The 20,042-nt window shown below is 36.3% G+C and overlaps 2 protein-coding genes, 1 long non-coding RNA gene and 3 other non-coding genes across 8 annotated transcripts; 2 read left to right on the top strand and 4 right to left on the bottom strand.

Annotated features, from left to right (window-relative positions):
- Nucleotides 1-2,769: 2,769 nt before the first annotated feature.
- Nucleotides 2,770-2,877, top strand: LOC137718909 (small nucleolar RNA Z279/snoR105/snoR108). Its single transcript, XR_011065988.1, has one exon. It is a non-coding gene; the product is annotated as a small nucleolar RNA Z279/snoR105/snoR108 (small nucleolar RNA).
- A 1,148-nt stretch (nucleotides 2,878-4,025) lies between these two features.
- Nucleotides 4,026-8,305, bottom strand: LOC137717894 (protein PSK SIMULATOR 2). 2 transcript variants are annotated; one of them, XM_068457396.2, is made up of 13 exons: nucleotides 7,823-8,305; nucleotides 7,416-7,712; nucleotides 6,752-7,077; nucleotides 6,565-6,657; nucleotides 6,385-6,478; nucleotides 6,210-6,303; nucleotides 5,980-6,077; nucleotides 5,742-5,811; nucleotides 5,421-5,524; nucleotides 5,210-5,326; nucleotides 5,003-5,079; nucleotides 4,798-4,842; nucleotides 4,026-4,703 (listed from the first exon to the last, which is right to left on the bottom strand). In XM_068457396.2, the coding sequence occupies exons 2-13, from the start codon at nucleotides 7,665-7,667 to the stop codon at nucleotides 4,205-4,207; spliced, it is 1,869 nt and encodes a 622-aa protein (XP_068313497.2). In that variant the 5' UTR covers nucleotides 7,668-7,712; nucleotides 7,823-8,305; the 3' UTR covers nucleotides 4,026-4,204. The 2 variants fall into 2 exon arrangements, with proteins under 2 accessions (XP_068313497.2, XP_088555207.1); XM_088699081.1 differs by having other exon boundaries at nucleotides 6,752-7,065; nucleotides 7,823-8,120.
- A 1,777-nt stretch (nucleotides 8,306-10,082) lies between these two features.
- Nucleotides 10,083-12,032, bottom strand: LOC137718709 (uncharacterized). Its single transcript, XR_011065915.2, has 2 exons — nucleotides 11,794-12,032; nucleotides 10,083-11,299 (listed from the first exon to the last, which is right to left on the bottom strand). It is a non-coding gene; the product is annotated as an uncharacterized LOC137718709 (long non-coding RNA).
- A 2,153-nt stretch (nucleotides 12,033-14,185) lies between these two features.
- LOC137718911 (small nucleolar RNA Z162) lies at nucleotides 14,186-14,275 on the bottom strand. The gene has a single exon (XR_011065990.1). It is a non-coding gene; the product is annotated as a small nucleolar RNA Z162 (small nucleolar RNA).
- Nucleotides 14,276-14,491: 216 nt separating this feature from the next.
- LOC137718910 (small nucleolar RNA Z161/Z228) lies at nucleotides 14,492-14,581 on the bottom strand. The gene has a single exon (XR_011065989.2). It is a non-coding gene; the product is annotated as a small nucleolar RNA Z161/Z228 (small nucleolar RNA).
- A 711-nt stretch (nucleotides 14,582-15,292) lies between these two features.
- On the top strand, nucleotides 15,293-19,888 carry LOC137717881 (uncharacterized). 2 transcript variants are annotated; one of them, XM_088699131.1, is made up of 14 exons: nucleotides 15,293-15,646; nucleotides 16,479-16,709; nucleotides 16,981-17,071; nucleotides 17,156-17,348; nucleotides 17,461-17,551; nucleotides 17,712-17,747; nucleotides 17,880-17,978; nucleotides 18,104-18,234; nucleotides 18,333-18,381; nucleotides 18,465-18,554; nucleotides 18,633-18,686; nucleotides 19,026-19,091; nucleotides 19,279-19,376; nucleotides 19,457-19,888. In XM_088699131.1, the coding sequence occupies exons 2-14, from the start codon at nucleotides 16,632-16,634 to the stop codon at nucleotides 19,521-19,523; spliced, it is 1,143 nt and encodes a 380-aa protein (XP_088555257.1). In that variant the 5' UTR covers nucleotides 15,293-15,646; nucleotides 16,479-16,631; the 3' UTR covers nucleotides 19,524-19,888. The 2 variants fall into 2 exon arrangements, with proteins under 2 accessions (XP_088555257.1, XP_088555258.1); XM_088699132.1 differs by lacking the exon at nucleotides 15,293-15,646 and having other exon boundaries at nucleotides 16,499-16,709; nucleotides 19,457-19,542; nucleotides 19,625-19,888.
- Nucleotides 19,889-20,042: the final 154 nt, after the last annotated feature.

Here is a 20,042-nt window from a genome sequence, read left to right as displayed (position 1 = left end):
CGGACAAGGAAGCACAGCTGGGATGGCCCACCGCAGCGGAAACACGAAAGCGGGGTAAACGACGGGCGGCCGACTTGGCACGTGGGTTACCGCCGTGAGGAAGAAACGGTGGTATTAGAGTAGTAAGGCCACCAATGCCAACCCGCCACGTCGGATTTAGGAACTTTGTGGTCCCATCAACGAATGTGACCAATCTTATTTAGGTTTATCCATAGGTAACCAAGAGTTCCAATAAGGATAAGACCAAGTTCGTGTTTCAAGGTTCCTAGGATAAGACGCAAATGACACATCAGAAAATGCTGAATGTGACTGCTTATAAACTTATGCCGTAATTTTATATTTAACGCTATGTATTCGATTTCTGATGTTGACAAATTACATAATAATGATTAGAGAGAGGTTTAGAGGGGGCGTTGAGGAGGAGTGAAAGGTGCAATCGCATAGGATTCTAAATTTGAAGGGGTTCCTAAATTTTTGTCATCTAATATTATGTAATAATGTTCTATATTTCAAACAAATTGTTTTTGTTAGTACTTTAAAACTTGAAGTACAATGGGATATTTTGAGTGTCTAATATCACACCCCAAAAACGAAAGTTTCTTAATTTTATTATATAACAACGGTATATGTTAAAGTAAAACTTTAAACTTAAAGGTTTGAAGTTTTTATTTTTCATGTTTGATTGTTTAAGACAAAACTACTTTTGATTATTTAGTGAAGGTTATGTTTGTAGATATTTTTATTTATCATTAAGGATACTTGTAAACATGCAAACAGTGAGTGCTAAAGTTTGTTTTTATTTTTTTATTTTTGAATAAACAATATTATATACACTAAGGGGGTGGAGGAGTGGGCTAAGCCTCAAAATGAGCTAACAATAATGTGGTTCAAATTTGCCTTTGACGATAATTGAACCTAAGACCTCTCACTTCCAAGTGATGAGGAATACCACTAGACCGTAGTACTAAGTGGCTTTTTTTTTATTTAAGTGAAAGTTTTCTAGTATCAATACATTGTCATACGTTTTTTTAAACTTAAAACTATCTTAAGGAGGTCCTCTTTTACAAATTTCGAACAAAGTTCCCAAAATCTCAGAGAAAGCCTTGAAGAGGCTAAAATGCTTATGTGAGTTCTTTTAGCTGTCAAAAAAGTAGACTACCGTGACAAAATCACCAACTGGTTTCCCAAGTCTAACTTTGTGCGGTTCATTGTATAGTGTAATGTTCTGGTATTGTCGCATAATATGGGTAAAGATTCAACGTATATAAACCAAGTACCCATCAAACGCAACGTGGTAGTGACTCAGAGGGAAGCCATAATTGTGTGATCTCCAAGCTGAAACCCTAGTTCCCTTCCCACATGGGCCACGTCCGCGTGAGGAGATCCAACATTTATCTCGGTTTACTAAATTACAACACAAAACAATTTAAACCAGGTTAACACTCTCTGAATTTTGTTCCCTTTGAGTACGTGTGCAATTCTGCTTTTTTTAATCTTAATTTGTTCTCTCTTTAAGCATTAAGCAGGCAAGAGCAGAGATCTAAGTGCGGACGATGCGCCCCATATTCGCAGCGCAAATGAAATTTGGGCGGTGCAGCGTTGCATGTTAGAAATTTAATTGAAGAATCAAATGATGGGTAGAATGATTGGTGGCAGCGATTCAGCGAAGTGAAGCACTCGAGGCTCATGTGAAGTACTCGCTTCATTTCAATTGACTTCATGTCCCAATATAAATTGATTTGAATATGCTCGATTGATTGAAGAATCAAATGATGAGTATGAATTTCTATTCAAAACTATTTGTTGTAGATTCATAGAACTTCGTGTTTATAATCATAACAGTTTATCTTATAAATCATTCTATAAAAATTGTCTCTGCAAGTAATTGATTAAAACAAAAGCAGTTTAATCATCCAACTATATAAAACAGATGAAAGGAATTGATAAAAGTATTACGAACTATCTATGTATTTACAGAGATGAATTTTAATCATAAATACAAAGTTCTGTAATTCAAACACAAAGAATTTTGTGTAGGAATCCTACTTATACTTGAGCAGCCAACATATGATAATTAGGCTACTTGTAAACATCATATTTGTGAGTCCAACTTAAAGAGGATTTGTGTTTGGGCCCATATCATGAACTCTTAAACAGGTCCAAACAAGACTTCGTAATTAATAGAGTTTGGACCATCTTGAAACATGTCTCATATTGAAAATTAACCTTATGAAATCAAATATCTGACAAGTGACTTGAATCATGACAGGTTTTTATTGTCGAGATAAGATCGGATCTTATTCAAAGCACTTCACTATGAATAAATGTCTTCATGTGGTCCTACGTTAGTATGTCTCACATCGGAAGACTCTTGAAGTTAAATATCTTTACATTGAAACCACTACTACTTGCATCAAAGTCTTTTGAATAAAACCTCACACCAAGCACAAGTGGTTAAGTTAGAAGCTGTATTAATAGTGATTAGTCATGTACCGCTAAACCGTCTCCAATGACAAATCAATTTTGGTAATTATTAATCAATGAAATTAAAATCTGTTTCTTTAATTGCAAGTTTGATCCTCTATGTGAGGATGAAGCTACAGAGTTTGAGCCTATGAAGAAACCCGGCTGCGGAAGATGAACTATCAAAGAGCGGGAGAGCGGACGAAGGCAATCCCACATCGACGGTGGAATACAAGATTGGTTGAAGCGGAGTGGATAAAATGGCCGGACAACTAAAGTAAATGGCATGATCCTTCAGGCAGAAACGGGATATGATGAGTGGTCATAATTCGCAAATTAAAATGCGAGAGATGGGTGTCCGCCCTAAAGCCTGTTACGACAATTGGACACTCTCCTCTTTTACCATCTGATCCCCATTTCTTTAGTTTTTTCTTAAAACGCCCCCAAACACCAAAATTCAGTAGCAAAGCTGTTATAAATTTGGCTTTCGGTTACAACTTTTCCAAAAAGAAAAACAATTATAAAAAATAATAACACAAATTTAAAAAGTTAATAAAATTGAAAACAAAATGATTATAAAATTACTTTCTAGGAAGATTTTTTTATAAAAGAAAATTAATGAAAAATGTTTGTTTAAAATAAAGGGTAAAGTGAATAGTATCAAAATTTACTACTTAGTATAAAAATGTAGTTTTTCATTAAAATTAATAGTACCGAGGGTTTTTTCGTTAAAATTCTATATTTATAATAGTTCGCAAATAACTATTCCATTTCTGTAAGTAGTGCCTTCAAGCTTTGATATGAACATGTAAAAAGATTTGGTAAAATTCTAAAGAAGTTGTATTTTTTGTTAAAACATAGATAAAAGCACTTTTGGTTATCTTCTAATCCTTATAGAGGCCACCCCAAACAAACCAAAGGTGTTATAGGGCTTGTTTGGACTACTAAAATGACTAAAAACGTTTAGAAAAAATATTTTTTGTTTCCAAAACCATTTAAAAGTATTTTACGTAAGAAACACTAGTTACGTGATTCACACAAAGCAATAAAGCGTTTTTTTTCAAAATTCACTTACTATTTTACTAAGAATCATTTTAAAAAACATTTTAACCAAATGATTTTAATCATTTTAATAGCATTTCCAATCGAACTGTTATCATTTTAGATCTTAACTGATCGGCCAACACTTCCAACACTAAGGTACCGTTTGGTACGTGGGACGGGACGGAACAGAGTGGGACAAGGCGTTCCGTCCCACGTTTGGTGCGCCTAAAACGGGTGGAACGAGCTGTTCCACAGAACGAGTTTTGGGTGAATTTTCGTTCCACCTCACCCCCCTGGAACGACTCGTTCCACATCCGTGGAACGCAAAATTATAACCTTTCTGTCTCCTTCCTCCTTGTTTTCATCCGAGGGCATCTTTGCTCCCGCTCCATTCCGTTCCGTCCTGTCCCGTCCCGTCCCATTTCGTTCCGTTCCGTCACGTCCCGTCTGCATACCAAACGATACCTAAAGGAAGTCCATGAGTACAAACTACTTATATATCAATAAGACAACATTAATTAACACATAATCGTATTTCAGTATCACATTAATTTTTCCGTATATAAGTCAGTCTCATGAGCTACATAAAATAACTCCATTTCTGTATAGGTGGTACATATATACAATAACCCTAATCATCTGAAGATTATATACAGAGAAATATAAATATTTATAAAAAATTTGAAACTGAAGACTCTCAGTATATTGAATCTAAGCCGTCCATGACATCCAAAGCATTACTCTTTCGCTTAAGCAAGTTTCTACACCTTGAACCCAGCTCCCTTGAGGGGGAACTCCCCGTGCTCTTGCTCAAAGCCAAAACTCCTCTTCTTTTCCTCTCGGCAATCGAAAACTCCTGACTCTTACTGATCCCGGGAACCCTTCTCATTCTCCCGATCACCTCGTCTAACAGGTTTCGGTCTTCTTCCGAGAGTTGGACTTTTTGGGACTTGGTGTCGTAGTTCTTGGTTAGAAACTGCTGCATGTTGGAGTGAATGTCCAACCCTTTACGAGTTGGAGACCGCGTATGCAAAGGCTTCACGCCATGATCTCCTTGTCTTACAAGGTTGATCAGATGGTGAAGCCATGTGACTAGTTCGAGGATGTAGAGATCCGTCTTCTGCTTGTCTGCGTGATATAGCGTCTGGAGGCGGATCAGGTTAACTTGTGAGGATCCGTTCTTACCAAACTCAGGACTGTAAAACAGAAAGCACGGTCAGAATTGAACTTAATCGCTTCGATTGAGGTTAGAAAATATTGAGAGAGCGCGAGAGAGGGGCCTTGACTGACCCAGAATTTGCCCATTCTCCAACCCACCCGAAGCCTTGATGTGCTCTGCCACAAATTGCAACATCAGGAAAACAGAGATTAGTGGAAGTATGACAGTAATGACAACGCGTAATAAATTTCTTTGCGGAGTTTGATTCAAAAGAATGAAAACAAACACGGCCAAAGCATTGACAGGAACTTCCGATTAGCATGCTACAGAACGTACTTGGTCGTATTTGTGGAAACTGGAACAAGCCAATGGAGAGTCTTTTCCATTTCTTCCTTGACCCGAGGAACAGAGAGCTGCAGAAGCGCAACATAAAAAAGGATAAGACGATTGGAATGCTTGAGCTCCAAGATAAAAAACCAAAATCTAATGAGGAATCTACAATATAAAATAATGGACAAATGTGTGTTAAATGCATTGTGATACCTCTTCCTTGGCATCAAGAGTCTGCAATCGGGATCGTAAAGCTTGTTTAACAGTAATTGGTAGACCTTGATATAATGTGTCCCGTGTGTTTGGTGGGAGGGAGGTTGGTCGGGACGCCTATTAGGATTAATCATTCATGAGTACATTTTATTTTGCAAATGTATACCAAGTATATGAGACACAAGATACGGAAATGGAGAATTAAGCTTACAATGTTATCAATTTGGTTGATCATGTTAGCGTAGTGTAGCGCAAGACCGGCTACTCCTAGTCTTTGAGGATCTTTGCTCTTGTCCGCACTAACCAAAGTCAGACCTGTAATAGAAATCATAATGTACAAGATTAAAAAAGCACATTATAGAGAGTGCGGAAACTGAAACTGCCAGCTATATCGTAAGTAAGCTTGTAATCGACTAAGTGATAATGCAGGCTCAAGTTGTTCAGTATGTTTGAGGCATGACAAAGAAAGCTCTTATGAACAATTCCTCGACATCCACTAAGGCATTATGTCGGAGTGAGAGACTGCTCCTACCATTATGTCCAAATGCTTCCAAGATTGCTTGATGTGTATAAGTAACAATATCAACAAGTTTCTCGACAATCTGCAAAGAAAAATACAATGTGATAGCAATAAGGGAAGATGAATACTAATGAAATCCTATTGTGCCCCGTCGAAGGCAAATAATGAACCATCGCTGTGCATTGTTTTGAATAATTTTAGCAAATTGTAGGAAAGAATTATGCAATTTGAAAGTGTTTCACAATGGTACCTGATCCAAATTTTTAGACCAAAGAGATTTCTTTTTCAAGCTTCTTACAATCTTTCTTTGTTGTTTTACATCACTTAACAACATCATCAGAGTCTCTCCTGAAAATACAAAGAAAAAAAGCATCCATAAATGTCTTTCGATGCTATAAACTAGACTATTCAAATACTCAAAGGATGGCACTCGCTGAAACCCCAAAACAGAAAGCAAACCAAAAACAAAAATCGACGAACCTCTTGGAGGGAGATGCAAGGTTTTTGCTTCCTCTACCTTTCTCCGGTAATCTTGTTCAAATCTGTCCAGTGCATTTAACTCATGGTATAATTCCTACAAATGTCGATAAAATTAGTCTCTTCAAGTTGACTTCAATATATACAAATTGTTGGTTGTTATGAATCTCCAACTTACAGAAGTATGCTGAGCAAGAGTGGTCAATTCCTGCATCGTCATGTCTACCTCTGATCTTAGTTGTTCGTACCCTAAATCATCATCTGAATCTAGTCTGAAATTCCAATTCACAGAAGATATTAAAATGGCGGAAATTCATCAATATAATCGCAGCAGCATAATTCTCACAAATCAACCCACCTTGACAAGTATCGACCCAGGCTATGCCACTGTGGGTCTTTACACAAGTCTCCAAACCTTATTACTTCACGTGCGAAAACATCAAGCTCTTCCCTACAGGCGCGCATGCAAAAAAAAAAAAGGTAACATAACAGAAGGCAATGAATAGCTTCAACTAAATTCAACCTCTTCTCTACACAACAACCACCTTTTGTCAGAAGCGGCAATGCGTAGCAACTCCTTCATATCTTTAGAAACTAATTTTTGTACAGCTTCCGAATGTAGAACATCTTTCTTTAGAAACTGGACGTTTTCGTCTGATAGAGATTGCAACAAGTTTGCACCTTTGGTGATTGTATTAGCTACTTCAAACGACAATATAGAGATCCTACTGCCTCTAGACACCCCGCCAGTAAGAAATCCGCTATTGACAGTCAAATTCGACATGCTACTGCCGAGCGTATCCAAAACATCTACTGCCCTCTCCAGGCCAACAATGCCAGCCTTTCCTATGAACGAGTTCTTCGGGGTAACCTACCATAGAAAACACAACATTAAAGCAATAATGCCACAAATATAAAAGTTTTTTCAAGAGTGCTTCTACTTAAGTGACTAAAAGTGTTATCTGACAACCAACAGCTCTTATCACTACATTTGACATCAACACTTAAAAGCATATATGGGTCGTAAGAAGCGGCTTATGGATAAGCATTGAGAAAGTACTTCCAAGTGTTTTTCCGGGAAGTACTTGGGTTTTTAATAAAAATCTCCACATGATTATACCAAAATCACTTCTAGCAGAAGTGCTTCCAACATTTTCCAAGTTAGTATTTCCCTAAACCATTCCAGTACAAAACTAAAGCAATCGATACCTTGCTAATAGCAGTCCTAGCCGGAGTTGAGGGCTTCAATTCGCGGGAAACTGAAGACTGCAGCTCGCCGGAATCAAACCTGTTCGGTGTTTTCCGCGGAGCAATTCCTTCGGAAAACGAAGGACTAGAATTCTCCTTGTTCTTGCCGATGCTCTTCACCGACCTGAGTTTCCCGGAAAATCCAGCACTTTTCCCTCCGCCGTGATCGGGATTTTCCATACCAGGCACCCCGCCCGAGCACACCCCACCCATCGTTTGCCCCAATTCAAAAAACCCACAAGAGCTTTCCAATTACACCTGAATAAGCAAACAAAACTCAGTTCACAAGCTCTGATTTCCTTCTTGGTTTTCTCGGCAACCAAACACAAACTAACAAATAAAAAACATGAACCAACCAACCAACATACCTTTTTGCAGAGATGATCCTTGAGAACCTAGTAATTTTCTCAGCAACCAAACACCGTTTATCAATCAAGAAAACAAATGCAGAGAGTTGAAAAGGAAAGAGAGTAGAAATTCTAGAGTTAATATGTTTGACTGAAAAAAAAATGGTGAGAATTTTCTACGGGACTAAACGCGTGATTAGGAAAACCGGAAATCTCGTGTGAAAATTGGGAATATCTTGACTGGTATGAAATTGCGAGAATTGGATTTGAATTTTGGGAAATCCTTGGGTATGAAATGTGGATTAGCAGTTGATACTATGAAAATTTGAATTTTAAATTTGATATTATGAATGAATGAATGCGTGATTGGATGGTGGAGGGAAAAATAATATGGAAATGTCAAAGTCCCCGCCTACTTTGTCTGCCTCTTTTTCCTCTTTGTCTCGCCTGACGTGTCATTGCCATCTTTTTCGTTTACCAATTCAGATCCTGTCCTAATCTCGCAACTCAAATCAACGGAACAAAATATCTGGACTGTTCAAGAGAGGGGGCGAAAGAGATTTAGGTTTTTTGTTTGTGTAAGGTAGGTTCATGTAACATGTTAATGGGAGTAGTAAGATTTAAAATGAGTTATCCGAATTTTTTCATCGTTAATTTTGGATTACGATATTTAAAAATGATCTTATTTTATGATTGTATTCTTTAAAAAATCAATGAAGGGATATTAGAAAGAAAGGAAGTTCATAGTTGGAAAAGGAATTGGTTTCATGTTCTCCAATTCCTTACTTCCCTCCCTCAATCTTGTCAAGTAAATGTGTCAAAATCGAAAAAAATTAGACTCGAAAATGTCATAAAAACTTGTGTAGAGATGGAAGAACAAATAACTAGGAAGAGATTTCTCACAAAAACAATGATTTCATGTATTTTGGTTCTACATAGCTCTATGCAGTTAGTGGTGGATTCATGATTTGAACTTTGGGGGTTCCAATGTTAAATGTTCAAGTTTTTGAAATAGAAACAAGACTTGAAGCGCACAAAAAATAAAAAAGTCAGTTTATTTACTAAGGCATTTCATGGAATACTTGGTGGGCTTGTTATCGTTAACCAAACTATACTGCGCACATGTCATCAGATATCAACACATGTCGAAGCAATCTAATGAGTGATGTCAAGAAAATTTGTTGAGTATTGTCGACGCAACCCATTAAGATATGCCTAGTAGACATTACATCAAACACTTGGTGGTAGAATAATGTACATATATCAAACATTCAAAGAGTCCTCAAATAATCTTCACATCTACATTTCCCAAACTTTGAATGGTTCCAAAAACCATCTTGATTCCAAAGTACATCCGCCCTGTATACAATCTCATGTGAATAATGATAAAGTCAAGCAACACTGACGACTATCTCACCTTGTGCAATGAACCACACCAGATGAGTATCGGGATAATATAAAAAATTCACACATTAAAACTTTTGAATTATGTTGTGTGGATGTCTTTAGTGTCAAAATGTTGGGTTGTTAAATGAAATATGACAATCTTGAACTAGAACCACTGTGGTGTTCAAGTCAATATTTGATTTGTCAACGATTTGATGATCAAGAAGGATTTAATTATTCCAAGTGCATGAAACATTCAGGCAGGAGGAAAAGATTTTTTTAAGATGCTTGTTGCAGCGTTGGACAACAAGTCGGTTTCCAAGTTTGAAGTTTGAACCACGATTTCGACATGTTCCTTTCGGCTTCTTGTTTTTGGCCACGTTGTATCGAACTATTACTTACGTTGCGTTTACTTCCCCATCCAATAGGGTTCTTTCCGAATCCTCTTTGTCAGGATTATGACGATCCGTAAATTGTATTTGTTCATTGTATATTCTGAGGTCTGTTTTTATCAGGCATTGTTTGTGTTCAATTTTAAATAAATAAAATTAAAATAATTTATAACCGCACGATATATAATAAATGAATATTATGATCGTATGATATATTTTAAGTTTAAACAACTGGTTATCGACATTTGTCATGATTTGATTGGTTCTCCATTTATACTTGTCATTCTCAGGTTGAGCTTGGTTCTAGAATCTAGAGTCCTAGACCCATGGGGCATCCTACTCACCATGATTAGATAACAATGAAACGATTTTCAGCCGATTAACCAATAACAAGCTTTCAGGTGGCATAAAATCTGTTGCGAGAAACATTAATTTTTTATTAGTGAGATTGTTAGAAGCCCATACCTCCTAAATCTCACGATTCCATATCATATGAAGAAAAATAACAACTGCAACGCTTGTCATCATATTGTATTATCATACTGTTGTCAAGTTTGAGTTCTTTACAAGTACGTAGAATAACAGTTTGGACCACTTATGATTTTTCTAGAGGTTTATTTGGTCCTGCTTCCTTGATTAACGCAACATTATGAGATATGGTCTAAGCAAATCTACAAGACTAAAAATATTTGTCAGACGATTAAAACTACATCATAACAGTTCTTCCAACCCAAAAAAAAATTAATAAATAAAAAACCATAACGGCGATTTAGAAACATCTTTAGATCTAGACCGTTGAGATCTGACAAATGTTATTATCATCCAACGGCAAACAAGTTAGATGTTTGGACCCTATGAGCCCAACCAGGTCAACCACATCTGGCCAAGCCCATCAACAGTTTCGTAGACCACTGGTGTAGTATCTTCTAGTCATGTTCGTTATATTTCATCACTCTTTTTTCTCTCTCTCGAACGAACAAGTTCGTTCGAAATAACCCTTTTTAATAAAAGAATAAGAAAATAAATAAAAATAAATCTTTACGTTTTTATCTCTACACCCCACAACTTCAAAATTAGCACACCAATGCACTCTTTTATTATTTCCGGCAAAATCCACCCAAATAACACCAAAATATTTTTTCGAGTTCATCAATGAGTCAGCTTGCTAAAAACCCTTATCAGCCCTCTTTTAAAATTTCAGCGTAGGTTTTCAGCTGATATATTTGCTTGTTTGAACCATTATTTGAGAGTTGACTACTTGCATAAATTATTAAAACTAACAAGTCAGCTTACTAGTAAACCTTGTTGCTATCTCTTCTAAATGGACACTGACATGGAAGCTTTTTTCTCATATTGCAGGCATTTGTTTCACGTCCAACAAATTGGTAAGAAGTCTTCTCCGTTAAAATTATAAATGAGGGCCGCTAAGGCTTTCATGCAACAAGGGTTTCTAACAAGCTTACTTGTTAATGAACTCAGTAGAATATTTTGTTGTCATTTGTGTCACTCTAGAACTAAACATTAAAATACTTAGAACTTGAAATACACATTCACTAACCATTAGCAGTTTGCCATTGTACATCACATTTATGTACTCTTGAAGATCCCTCCACTGCCGAATGGTCTTTGAGGGGTCGGACTTGGTAACAACAGATTCTTGGAAAGAATTATTTGCCTGCACCACCTTACTTAATTAAACGGTTTGAGGATGCTCCATCACCTAAAATGTGAAAACATGCCCAAACAGGTAGAATTCAGAGGAGGTGGTGGGGCATAAATCGTTGTATTGCAGACTTGCTGTACTTTCTTCTCTGTTCTTTTTGGATAACAACACTATTTTCTCTAAACGATTTCCACAACTGTAATACTTTCAACTTAGAAAGAAAAGAAAAAGCTTTGCTAAGAAAAGGTTCCATAAAATGCACAATGACAGATACGTGGGACAATTATGAGTTGGGCACTTTAATCATTTAGTCATGGATGTTTAGCGGGGATTGTCTTATATGGTGAATAACTAAATTCCAACTGAAACGAAATCTTCAGGATAAATCAATTCAATGTAGGAGGATTCAATGAAAGGACATGAATTCAAATTCTAGATTTTCGAATTGAGAGAGATATTGAGAAACATCAAGAATACACAATTTGTAAGGGCAGTGGCTTCGTAATCGTAAAATACTTGTACAAATAGTGATATTAAATGAGGTGTCTTACACTTCGTTAGGAGGAATAGTAGTTCGATCAGGGCCTTCAAATCAAAGTCTCGCCTCTTAAAATATTGACATGTGATTGTGAACACTCTCTCCATATTGGCAGGCATTTACACTCTCTCCATATATATACGTGGGAAGAAGGCTTGCTGCGGAGACATGGATTGCTACAAAAGAGATGACAGATCATTCTCCACCACTGTACTTCTAACCCTCATACCCAGGGGGAAAATATCCAAATCCAAATTACGAAGCATGTATAATAATCAATACATACTTCATTATCTAAAACATTATACTTAGAATATAAGAAGAATTACAAGAAAGTGTTCAACTTACAAACTGTTGTTTCATAGTACATTTCTAGTGAAGCATACAAAATAAATAATACAAACCATTATTTCAAGCATATATAGGGTTTAGGGAAATTCTAAAACCTCAATACTCTCTGAGTTCTCTAGTCTATTTTGTGGATCTTGAATGAACTATTGGATAGACATTATTTGTAGAGAATGGTTGGAGGTTGTTTTTTTTCTTTTTTAACTTTCTTTGAGATAGGAGAGAAATGGTTGGTTTAGTGATTTCAAATTGGAAGCTTTGGCCAAAGGGTTGGTTCTGTGCAAGGAGTGGAGGGATGGGAATTTATATAAGAATTTTAGTGAAGAAGTTGCATTTAGTTTAGTTGAAATCTCTCTTCATCATGCATTAGAGAATTATTAAAGGTTTAAGCTAATGACAACCAGTAATAAGCTATATAACCCATGTAGAAGAAATGTTCTAACTCCTCAATACTCTTTGAATGACAGATTTAAGGTAATGACAACCAGTAATAAGTTTAGTTGGTATCTCTATCATGCATGATAGATTTATTATTGGAAATTCGAACTAATCAATACTCTTTGAATTCCTACTCAATACTATTTTAAGGATCTTGAATGAACTATTGGATAGACATTATTGGTAAAGAATGATTGTTGTTTTTTTTTTTCTTTCTTTGAAATGGGAGAGAAATGGTTGGTTTAGTGACTTCAAATTGGAAGCATTGGTCAAAGGGTTGGTTCTGTGCGAGAAGTGGAGGGATGGGAGGCTTTATATAAGAATGTTAGCCAAGAGGTTAAATAAACTAAATACAACCTCTTCGCTAACATTCTTATATAAAGCCCTCCATCCCTCCACTTCTTGTACATAGCCAATCCTTTGGCCAACACTTTCAATTTAAAATCACTAAACCAAACATTTCTTTCCTATTCAAAGAAAGAAAAAAAAACAACCAACCATTCTCTACAAATAATGTCTATTCAAGAGTTTATTGAAGATCCAATAAATAGACTAGGGAACTCAAAGAGTATTGAAGAGTTAGAATTTTCAATAATAAATTAGTCATGCATGATGAAGAGAGAAAACTTCTTCTAAATGGGTCATATAGCTTATTATTGACTATTATTACCTTAAACAATTCTCTCAATGAAAAGAGATTCCAACTAAACTAATATTCAACCTCTTCACTAGCATTTTTTTATAAAAACACTCATCCCTCCCCTTCTTGCACAAACCAACCCTTTTGCCAAAACTTCCAATTTGAAATTACTAAACCAATCATTTCTCACCCATTTCAAAGAAAGAAATAAAAAAACAAACAACCATTCTCTACAAATAATGTCTAATAAAAAAACAAACAACCATTCCCTACAAATAATGTCTATCCAAAAATTCATTTAAGATCCACAAAATAAACTAAGGAACTCAGAGTATTGAGGAGTTAGAATTTCCCTAAATCCTATATATGCTATGAAATAATGGTTTGTATTATTTATTTTATGTGCTTAATTAGAACTTGAACCAACGGTTTGTAAGCTGAACATTTTATTGTAATTCTTTTTATATTCTACATATTAGATAATGAGGTATGCATTGATTATTATATGCTTTGTAATTTAAATATGAGGGTTAGAAGAAGTACAGTGGTGGAGATGATCTGTGACAAAATACCATGGAACCCAATAATAGACTAGGAAACCCAATAAGACTTAATAAGCTATATGACCTATGCAGGAAATATGAGTAAAACGTAGATATAAGATAAATAGGTTTAAATAAAATTTCTCTTAAAAATATTTCCAAAGTTATAAAAAACGCTTTCAAATACTTTCATGTAAAAAAAATAACACTTCGATTTTTAACACTTACAGCAACAAAACACTTCCGAATAGAAGTACTTTTTACAGAAGCAAGATGAGCATAATTATATGTAAACTCGACTCTAGGCTCATTGATCTGAAACTGGAGATGAAACATCTTGATTAAATTTACAATCATATATTTCTCGCTGAAGAAGCTACATTAGGGTTCTTGACCAAGAAATTAAAATTTCCCGCAATTCGATTAAAAGAAGGATAAAGGCACTCAGAATGAAAAGGACTAAAATTATTAGTCATCGATATATGAAATCTCATACCACTACTATAATTACTCCTCATCGTGCCTCTTCAATTTACAAAAAAGTAAAAAAACTCAAAGATTTCATATTTTAAAAATACATTAATCTAAATATAAGTTCACAAGCAAAAGCAATGGCGGGTTAAGGTAATTAATTTTAATTTCTCAATAAAATCAAAGTGAAAAACTAAGACGAATTCATACAAAAATAATAAGAAAAATTAAAAAAAAAAAAAAAAAAAAAAAAAAGAGATTACAGGTTTAGAAACCATCAGAAGTAAAGGATCATTTCAGCTTCGACACTGAGTCTCAGACGACCGTCGTGAGATGATTAATCCAAATTCATCATCTGATTTCCTACTAATTGTCCACAAATACTAAATAAATAAAAAAATAACAAAAAGAAAAGAAAAACAGAATGGGGAAGAAGGAGAAAGAGGCTCTGGAGTTTTCGGTTGAAGAAGAGGAGGCCGCGGCGTGACGATTTAAAGGACGGAGACTGAAACTTTATTAGGGTTTTCATACTTTCGCGTTGCCGGTTTTGCCCTTTTATTTGGATCTGGACTCTCAATTCTGTCCTTAGACCATCTCCAATGGTTAGGCTAAAAGCCAAATATTTTAGCCCAGAAAATTTAGCTTTTAGTCCAGAAACAACTTTTCTACTCCAACCGTTCTAGCCTAAAATTTTAGTCCGAGATTATTAAAGAATGAACTTAGGCTATTTTTTTTCTTAAATTAAAATTTTAAAAAAAAATAAATATGTAGATTGTCGTAAATTAATTTTATAAACATTTGAATCTAAAAAATTTTAAATTCCGATAAATATTGAAAAATCACTAAATTTCCCACAAAGCAAGCCGTCAACTTTTACCAATCTTTCAACCCTGGGCTAACTTCCAATTCACCAACCTTTCAACACCAAATTTTCAATTCACCAACCATTGAACACCAAACTTTCAACTTTCACCAACTATATAAACACCAAACTTTCAACTTTCACCAACCATTCACCACCAAACTTTCAGAAATCATCCTCTATATAAACATATGTCCAATATTTGTTGATCACACAACCTTTCAACCCTCAATTATCCTCTATATTCACCCATATTTCAACTTTCAAACAGTTTTTGTTTCCTAAAAATCCTCAATATCTCATCAATGGGGGATAGAAGAAGGCGTAGTATGGCAAGCATAGTGCCAACTGCACCATTTTGATTAGTGCCAACTGCACCATCTTCGCTAACAGAAACCCATGCCAAGCATAGAGCAACATCTTCCTCACAAGTCCAATTACGACCTCTAATATGCTCTCTTGCCATGTTGAACAATTTGGAAATGGAAAGAAATGGTAGAAAGATAAATTAGAAGAATTGTAAGAGAAATTTGAGTTTTGTGTGGATGTTTGAACAAATACATAGGTATTTATAGAGTTTTTGGGTGAATTTTGAGTTAAATAATTTTTTTTAATTGTTTTACCCGTTAGATTTAAATTTGGGCCGTTAGATCTTTTTTTTTTTACCGTTAGATTTGATTATATTTGATCTCAGCCGTTGGATTCAATGTATTTTAAAATAACATATTTTAAAAAATCAAATTTGAATCTGGACCGTTGGATCAACCAACGGTCCTTGAAACGCAACCGTTGGATTGCAAAAATAGCCGTTGGAGTTCATCTAGGTGGCCGACAACCCGCTGACAGCGGGGCCCACCCTGTCGGGCACGGTCTGCAAGCGCTCCGCGTGGGGCGCGTTCGCGAGTGAGCGGGCCGAGACTGGCCTTTGGGCCAGCGAGTCCAGTCGCGGGGGGGGGGGGGGGGGGGGTGGGAATCAGGGGGGAATTTGGCCCAACTTTAACATTTGGCATTTAACCCAATGTTTTAGCATGGATTGGAGATGGTTTGGGGGGGGGAAATTTGGCATTTAGCCCATTGTTGGAGATGGTCTTAGTGGGCTAGTTCAATATCCACATTGGAATATAGTATAGGACTATAATGTGGCATGATTTTCGGTCGCACATCATTTTTCACAATAAAATTTTAACGAAAAATTTTCGGTACTATTTATTTTAACGAAAAATTACATTTTAACATTTAAAAGTTAATCGTAGGACTTTTATTTTGTCCTTATCATTAAAATTCAAAATTTCAAACATTTTTCATTAGTTTTTATTTTTCACAAATAAGAGATTGAGATTTAATTAAATCTTATTTGAATAAATCTCAACCGCTCATTAGTATCTTTCAATGATTAGGTAGATGCCTAATGTTGCATCTTACCTGGATGGTGTTGGTAACGCTGCACTGTACGGCGCCGTTTAGCTCTCCCCTTCTCTATGATTCAGTTCAGGTGGTGAATTTCACTTCCACAAAATCTTAATTCTCAGTCTCTTCGCTCTGCGACAACCATGTCGTCGGAGAGTGTTCCGCCGCTCGTCGCCGCCCAGCTCAACTATCTCCTCACTCACTTCCCTCTCGTCGTCAAGGTAATGCCTCCCAAACCCAACATCTCTGCTTCATTTCCAATTTTGCAAAAACAAATAGCGGAGAAAATTTAACTCCAAAATTTCATTTCATTTCATTCATCCCCGACGGTAATAGTTTACTGAGGCATTTTCTTGGAATCCAAAACAATCTAGGGTTCGTGGGTTTTCATTTGTTGCATGATCAGCTGATTTCTCTGAGCTGCTGTACACTCTAGGGTTTTGTCAAAAAGATTTTTTTAGGACATTTTACATGATCAATTTTGCTTTGCAGATTGAGAACAAGTGGTCTGGCAGCAAGTACTACCCGGGATTTCTCGACCGGTTCACCTTAGTCATTTCCTACTGTCTAGACGTTATCAAATGTGAGTGGATTGTTGTAATAAGTAGTTTCATGTGGTACTGATTGTTTTCGATTGCTAAGAATGTGGGGTTTTGATTTGTTGTAGGGGATGTTGTATTTGATTCGGAGTCTCCGTTCTCTGCACCCGATGTTATATTCGGACCTGATGATGAGAAATTTCAGCAGTTTCTTGTATCGCGCGATGAAGGAGAAGGGGACTCAAAGTTTCACATGAAGTGTTTGAGTGATTGGAACAGCAGAGACCCGACACAGCTTATGCTTCTCATTCATGAACTGAGGTGATGGATATTTCGATTGTACATTTTCTTTGGAGTTTTGTATTTCTTTTGGGAATAATGTAGCTAACTAGTCTCATAATTTTCAATGAAATAATGTTGTTCTATTTTAAAGGGATCAATACATGTCCTACCAGAAGAAGCGTGTTGCTGAAGTTGATGACGACAGGTTGAAGTTTGAAATTAGCACGATTGTTGCTCGCGAGGTAATATTTCAAACAACCATGAGAAATTCAAAATTAAAACTCTTTGTATATTACTAGACGTCTGTTTTGCGTGTGAGGGATGAACTAGGAGGAACATTTTCATGAATATCTAATTTAATGAAATATTTCTTAGCTATTAAATCCTTACACTTTGCTTCAGGGCATTGAGATGCAGATGAGTTCCGGAGTTGACAAGGTATTTATGATTGGGTAAAAAACATGTTCAACTTTTGTTATTGGCTCTATCGAAAGATCAGTATTGAATAGAACTTGGCTGTGTAGCTTCTGATTATAAATGTGGTCCTTATGCCTCTGAATTTTAGCGTAGCCAGAGGAGGTCAAATTTGCAGTTCCTCTATTGGACGTGAACATAAATAAGATGGTGCCTGTGTACCCCTGGAGACATCAACAGAAGATATACTTGCAGGTTGAGATTCCTCTTTCCTCTGTCACCCCTCCCCCCCCAAAAAAAAAGTTTGAATTCTTTTTCCCCCATTTTTTTCTTTTCATCCAGGACGTCGTGTTCAATGATGTGTATTTTGGGCTGTGCAGATTGTATATCCTGTTGAGAAAAAATTTGTTTCCACTCCATCAGCTCCTCGCTTGAAACTAGTGTCTACCTCAGAGTTGAAGACTCTATTTTCCATTGATGAAGTCAAACTTCCTCCATGGTTGAATGGAATGTATGTCTAAGTCCTCTGAATTATAAATTCTTAGTCCTTTATACTCTACTATTATTGGTTTGTTATGGGTTTCATTTTTTTTTCCTTACTCTTGAAAGGTGCATGGCTGAATATCTTCCCCATCTTGAAGAATCCCTTGAGAAACAGGTCAGCTACATTTGAGTTAATATTTTGCGCTTTCACATACAAAATATTTCATATTTGTAAGAATATATTGTCTTGTTACTAAGGTTTTGGAGGCAGTCTCCTTGGTTGATGTTAGAAGGCGCTTCATCGAGGCATTAGCCCTTCAGTTTGGAAGACCAGTGGAAGCTGATTCGGTAGGCATCCTAGGCATGTATTTCTCTCTGCAAAGTTCTTGAAACATTAAGACTAATTTTTCATATCTAATTGGGCAGGTCTTATGCAGAAAGGCAACGTTCCTTGCCGCTTCTGGAGTTTTCACGTTCCTGGTATATATGGTCATCACTGTATCATCTTTGTATGGATATTCCCTTAAGCTAAAGCATGTGCTGGGTCATTGATTAAGAATTAAGAACTCATTTGATCTATAATATTTTGTTTCTACCTTTCTTATAAGCTTTTTGACTAATCTAGCAGTAATTCACATGGATTCCGTGTCGTTTATTGCTGTCAATAGCAAGAGTTTTACATTCTATTTTGTTATTGCGCATTATCTGGTGTTACTTTTGTTCTATTTTCAGTTGTTTTATGTCTACAGTTGGGTACTGCACTCTAGTTAATCTTCCCTTTTCAAGCGACCAAGCTTCTGATCGTTTTGTTTTGTATAGGTTCATGTTTCGATTTCAACTCAGTTTCCAAAGCAAAGGCCTTCTTTGATGCTTCAAAGTTCACAGGCAAGGATAATTATCCGAATCTATGCATTAATGATTACAGCAAAACTAAACCATATATATGGCTAGTTCATCACGAATATCTGCTGCTGCACACGTGCAGTTTGTTTCGATTATTGTCTTCATATACATGTTTTCTAGTTGAAATGAAACTCTTAATTGACGGGGTTATATTCTCGTAATGATGTAGCATTTCAACCACCATGGTGTGCCGATCAAGTCACTTCCTCTAACGGAATTTCCTTGGAGCCCTAGATGGGAATTACCTCATATGGCCGAGCGAATTTGGTGAGTTCCTTTGTAAATTGTTATCACTCATTCACCACTTTTGCATCTGAACAATATCACTGACGGGGATCACTTTTCAGCGACCATTTGACAGACGAGGCTGTGAACTTCAAGAAGCACTGCAACGAGCCTCCACCGCAGCACTAGGGTGTCATAGATTGCCGCGGTTAGTGTTCGGTATCATCGTGTCCGTCACCAATCGAATCATGTAAATTTTTGTAATCGCTTTGAACTCTTTTGGTTCTTAGGCATGAGCTTGGATGGGGAAAATAGTCACTTGTCTTAGTAACTGAGAAATGGAGCGATGATTACTCTAATCTGGAAATCTTTGCCGTCTCAGATCAAGATCTAGTAAGAGTCCAAATGCTTCAAAATACTAAAATATTTTGTCAGGATCTGAGACGGGTATATTGGAAATGAGGTATTCGCCGATTTCTTTCCGAACTTGTAAGGAGTTACCGATTTTTTCCTGAACTTTAATTTTAGCTGATTACTCGCCTGAACTTTTATAATTGCCTACTTTTTCCATGTTAGATTTTAGAAAATTTCATGCATCTTAGTTACGTGCACGGCACATGGAAATTGTCTAAAGATCTGAATCGGGGATATAATTGAAATTGTCAGATTTGGATCCCAACACATGGATTTTCAGACTATATATTATTA

The sequence above is a fragment of the Pyrus communis genome, chromosome 8 (genome assembly GCF_041283825.1).
Source record: "Pyrus communis isolate YQ-2024b chromosome 8, ASM4128382v1, whole genome shotgun sequence".
NCBI classification, from domain to species: domain Eukaryota; kingdom Viridiplantae; phylum Streptophyta; class Magnoliopsida; order Rosales; family Rosaceae; genus Pyrus; species Pyrus communis.
This window is presented reverse-complemented; position numbering and strand designations above follow the sequence as displayed.